Genomic DNA, 5,568 nt, shown 5'->3' with positions numbered 1-5,568 from the left:
AAAAATGATGCTTTAATGACTAATAATACTCAACTTGTTGGTAATCCATTACCTTTATCACTTTCCAAATTTTACGGTTCTATCCATTCTTTATCTACTAATTATGAGAAGATTAGTTGAACTAATAATATAAGCTAGGAAGGCCTAAGAATTCATCAGTATAATTAATATGATTATCCTTGTTAATTATTATTTAACTAAACACAATAATTGGAAGCTTCAACTACCAAGAATTTTGCCGTCAACGTGTGGACCTGCATGGGTTCATTAATTTGGATTACAACAAAAAGGACAATTATGAGCTTGGTTCAAAAACTTTTGGTTGTCGACGTTCCTAAATGGATTCAGAATTTAAAATTGATGAATGTGAATAATAACAGGTGATTTATAAGAATGACTCTTGAGTTGAATCTGTAAAATTGATGAAGTATTTATTATTCTTTTTTAAAGGGCAAATTGAACAAATAGCCATTTTAAAATCCATATTTAAGGAATAACCAAAATTTATCCATGTTAAAATCACCTTTAGACTTGCGGGCTTGAAGTATCGTTATATCTAGTTATATTCTACCAAAACCTAACTTCAGACCTCATGTATATATTAAGTTGTTTTTGAAGCGGCTAAACTTTATATTCTTATGAAGTTCCATTTTCTTATCACCTTATTAGAATTCCAATTTCTTCCAATTCCACCCCCACCCCACCACCACCTCCAAAAAGAGATACTCACTCTGTCCACTTTTATTTGTCAGATTGCGCTTTTTAAATGTCAATTTGACTAATTTTTAAAGTTAAATTAGATTACACCAATTCAATATTTTAAACAATAAAACTAGATATTAAAAAACTATACGAAAAGTACTATAAATTGTAATTTTTCACATATCAATATGGTGAAAAAATATAGCGTAAAATGTTAATCAAAGTTCTTATAGTTTGACTATAAAAAGGGAAAAAAAGGAAATCATGACAATTAAAAGTGAACAGAGGTATTATATGACACGCTATCTCCATGTAAATGATTAATTTTCTCCAATATAGTAATCCAGCCAATTGTTTCATAGAAGTGGCCATAACTATTCAGCCCAACTCTACTAGCAATAGAAACCATTCATGTGGCTATTTTAAGAAAAACAAATCCATAGGGGGCTTCTTAATTACGTTTCTTTTAGTGTGCAATTATTGTTGAAGTTTTACTATATTAGTAGCCATGATTAGGGCTATAGTACTGACTATGCATAGGACTACTAAGGTGAAAAGACGAGATGTATTTCGACGAAATGCTCTGGAGATTCTAGGAGGACGACAGACCCGCTCACGACAATAAGGAGAAGCAAATCCAATAGTCCAATACCTAGCAGATAAATGATTTTAACAAATAATAGACATGATCTTTTTTCTGTTTGTGATTTCTACCCAATGTTCGGTATCCATTTTGAAATTGGATCTTACTTTGAGAATAAGGCGCTTCCCACCAAAGATGACTGCAAATATAAAGATGATGATAATAAAGTAGTACTCAACTTTAAAGAGCTGTATCCATGCTATCTTCATGCCATGCTTGTGAGCTAATAGGTTAGGGTGCTACTGAAGAATACTGTCACGTAATGGCAACATCAACCAGCTAATACACTACCAACAAAAGAGGAAAAAGAGAGTGCAACAATTGTCCCTCTTTGATATCTTCCACTCTATTCTTAAATGTGACAGCTTTCTTCTTTTCTGGTTTCGCCAAGTGTCACCGTGTACATTATTAAGAAGTGAATCCAAAATTCAAAATTTTCATTTTTCAAAATGAGTGGATCTTATTTTTTTCGTTACATACACACATAGTTCGAGCCAAAAATAGTGAGTTTCGAACCACCTTTTGTGTGGATAAGTGTCGATTAGAACCTACGTTAGAGAAAAAAGTGCAATCTTAAAATTTAAATTATGGTAAAGATAGAAAATTGAGTCACTTCAATCTTTAGCTGTCATGTTGGATTAGTCACAAATCATATTGGATCGTCATATCATAACTCAAAATTTCTCCGTAACTTGGATCATATAGCTTGTTACGGAAACTTGCAATATTCTTTCAGTACAAGAGTGTCTAAACTTTGTTATTTTTCTCCCAGCAAGCAGCAGTTTATAATGAGAAAACTTGTCACTCCGAAACTATATACTATAATCTTAAGGCCTTTAGGATACTAGCAAATTAAACTATCAGCAAGTGTTTCTTTCGCAATAACGCCTCCTAAAATATAAAGGACAACAGGTCAAAACCGGGATGTATGTATATCTATTGCACAAAGATTTTACTGAATGTTATGATTGATATATACTTTTACCTGACCAGAAGATGAAAAAGAAGCCATGGTTGATATAATGCACCTTGAATGGAACAAATCTCACATTATTTTGCCAGTTGAATCCTCAATCTGCTGCTCCTGTCAGGGTTTAAAGCTGGATATTGCTAACCTTCTATGATTGTTTTTTTAGAATACATGCAGAGTGGTATAACTTTGTAAATGAAGAATCTTGTAATAGAACAGTTGCACAAGTGTGAAAACAACTAGTGAGGGCAGATGAGAAAGCAAAAGTTTGTTAAAACTCTTCTGTTTCTGAGGCATCAACTCTTTTGATGCACCAGTTTTGCTCTCTGTTGTGGTACAGAATACAAGGGGTTCACCAAATAGTCTAATGGTGAAAGAATAAGATATCGCTAGATTGCCTTTATTTTGTCAAAATAGAATACACTCTGTAGTAATCTTTAACCAAAACCCTAAGGAACTGCATCCCATTTTAACATTTCTAAGGCTAGGGTTGGTGCGAAAACTCTATTCCTTTCTGCTAGTTTCCCACACTCTTATTCCTGTTGGTTTAGAGGGTAAGGAGGACAAGAAGGGAAGCGACGGGGAGTAACATTGAACAAAGAGTACTTCAGAGGCATAGCAAATGATGCAAAATTTGAAGAGGTAACCAAGTCTTCTCAATTGGTTGCCTTAAATTTCTCCAATTGACTATCATACTCATCTGGAGGAATCAACAGCCTTAAATCTATATTCAGTGAAGTGAAAAAACAGAGACTCAGCAGCTCACTTGTCATCAAATTCTGTGAGATTCTTGGGGTATAAGCAACTCATCCAAATCGTCGACAATGACCTGTTGATATTTTGAGAGTAATTTTAGTTAACAGGGGATGTTTTCTAACGTCAGAAAAAGATAGAAAGAAGAAGACTTACCTCAAAGTTGTTACCATCAAAGGTGTACTCCACATACAATTGCTTAGATTCTCCTGGACAAGGATCACAAAATCCCATAATTCCTGATTTCTTTACACCCTCGTGCAGCTGCATATAAATAATGAGACATGAAATATCCAATAGTAAAAAGTAAAACCATCTTGAACAGACAAGATATTGGCTCGTTGTTTCATGAACTAGTGAAATGTAAGCAAAAATATGTCCATATGTAGTTATTTTCATCTCAACAGTTATTCCAAAGAAAGCGTCCAAACACTAAAAGTACATAGGCTAATATTGATTAAACAACAGATGTGTAGCTTTTACAGAGGAGATAGTCAATTGTGTTCATTTTTTTCTATGTAGTACGAATATATCATTAATTGGCATCAAGGAGATGCAAAAGAAGTAGAAAAATAAGTACTGTTAGCTCCATAACAGTTGATCAGTCAATTAGATCAAGGAGCCAACAAAATCAAAAAAATCAACTGGGACAGATACAGGCTTAAGGAAATTCCAACTGTAGAGATTAACTAAACATCTAGCTTTCAAAATATGCGTTGGAGTTGAGGTTTCATCAATATATCTGTGATTCCTTTCATTCCAAATACACAAAACGATTGTGTTCCTTGCTACTAAAGGAAAATTTTATCTATGTGAATTCAACCTAGGGAAAATCTCGGAAACCTAATTTGTTAACCACATGGGGCCTAAAACATGGGCTAATCCTCATGATATACAATGGCTATGTTAATCTACCAGAGAAACACAACATCTTGCAAGTCCCAGTACTCCTTCAAGCCAAACAGACAAAATGACAGGAGCACCAAGAAGATATCTTGACCTATCATGATTGTGTTCCATATAGCCCATCTTTTTTCCTTCTCCTCCTTTTGATGCCATCTAAGCCAACCACGTCTCTTAGCTACTGCAGCTGTTATAATTCTCTTTCCTTTATGACCTCTAATAGCTTACGATGTTCATAGAGAAGATCAATTAAAGCAAGTAATATAAACTAAAAAGAAGAGTAACAAGGCATCAAATGTGAAACAAGGAATCCTTAAGACTGATAACAAAAAGAAATATATTAAGAACAGACTATGTAAAAACGGACCTTTAGTTTCCCCGAGTCGCTCACAAGAAAATTTAAAGGTAGAGCGACATCAATGATTTGAGAAGCCACTTCATCTTTCACTTCCTCTAATTGATTTCTGTTCTTCAGAGCTTTACGACTGCCATACAGTGCTTTTGTAACAACCAGTCCACCTGTTTCAAGCTGTCTACTTCTTTTCCTATTGGCCACATTTTGCAATAGTTGTTGAGCTTTCTTAGCAGCCGTCCTAGCCTCCTGAACCTACAACAATGTAGTGTGTTAGGAGCAAAGCTGCAGTAGAGGTTGGCTTCACATTGGACCATCCACTTATAAGCTCAAGGAAAGAACCATGAGAATGCTTCATAGACAAAACAATATACATTCTCTATCATATCAGAAGAGGCAGTGCACAACGAACTGCATCAACACTTAGAAACTACTGAAGTGGACAACAAAATATTGGCTCACAGAATGTCCCAAGGTACAAGCGGGGGATTGAGAGGATTTATGTTCCAACCCCAACTAGCTTGCGATTGAAGCCTAGTTATTTATCAAACATCCTAATGTCTGGCTGCCAAGAACAGGGGAAGCTATTTATAGAATTCAGGCAGCAGCAATGCCAGTCACCCGAAATATGTATAATTTATAATTACCTGGACAAGGGTTTTATCCATATTTTCTGATGCCTTCTGCTTTTCGCGCTTAAGATAAAAAGGCTTCACAACAAATCTCTGCAAATATAGAAGAGAAAAACAGTCAAAAAGAGACTGGAAAATGAGCTATTAAGAAAGTAAGAAAATTATAAAGTATAATCAATGAGATACATTTTGCTAACACAAGGCCCCACAACAATTCAGAATAAATAATACTTCCTCAATTCCAATTCGTTTGTCTTACATTCCTTTTTAGTCCGTTCAAAAAAGAATTGTCTCTTAAATTTTTTGACAACTCTTTAATTCAAACTTTCCACATGACATGTTTACGACCACAAAATTAAAGGGCATTTTCGTACATTCTACATATCTTTAGTTTAAGACCACAAGAATGATTCAAAAGTCTAATTTACTTTCTCAAACTTCGTGCAAGTCAAAACCAGACAAACAAATTGAAACGGAAGGAGTAAAGGAAAAGATATCTCAACAAGAGAGAAATCGGCAGTCATGGAAACTGAGCAGTTACGAAACTAGCAAGCCATCATTTCGAGGAGACATTTCCTCATATTGCCACCACGAGGAACCCCCCCCCCCCCCC

General features: G+C 34.9%; 1 protein-coding gene across 1 annotated transcript in view; it reads right to left on the bottom strand.

The window, feature by feature from the left end:
• Nucleotides 1–1,975: 1,975 nt before the first annotated feature.
• LOC125842080 (chaperone protein dnaJ 13) overlaps nucleotides 1,976–5,568 on the bottom strand; it is a 13,393-nt gene continuing 9,800 nt past the window's right edge. Inside the window, exons 10-14 of the mRNA XM_049521284.1 lie at nucleotides 4,971–5,048; nucleotides 4,339–4,578; nucleotides 3,225–3,332; nucleotides 2,331–3,144; nucleotides 1,976–2,236 (exon numbers count right to left, since the gene is read on the bottom strand). Of these exons, the coding sequence (XP_049377241.1) occupies nucleotides 3,088–3,144; nucleotides 3,225–3,332; nucleotides 4,339–4,578; nucleotides 4,971–5,048 (483 nt within the window). The 3' untranslated portion in view covers nucleotides 1,976–2,236; nucleotides 2,331–3,087. The remainder of the gene's footprint in view (nucleotides 2,237–2,330; nucleotides 3,145–3,224; nucleotides 3,333–4,338; nucleotides 4,579–4,970; nucleotides 5,049–5,568) is intronic.

This window comes from Solanum stenotomum, chromosome 10 (genome assembly GCF_019186545.1).
Source record: "Solanum stenotomum isolate F172 chromosome 10, ASM1918654v1, whole genome shotgun sequence".
NCBI classification, from domain to species: Eukaryota; Viridiplantae; Streptophyta; class Magnoliopsida; order Solanales; family Solanaceae; genus Solanum; species Solanum stenotomum.
The sequence above is the reverse complement of the archived record's forward strand: the minus strand, read 5'-3'. Positions and strand labels throughout refer to the sequence as shown.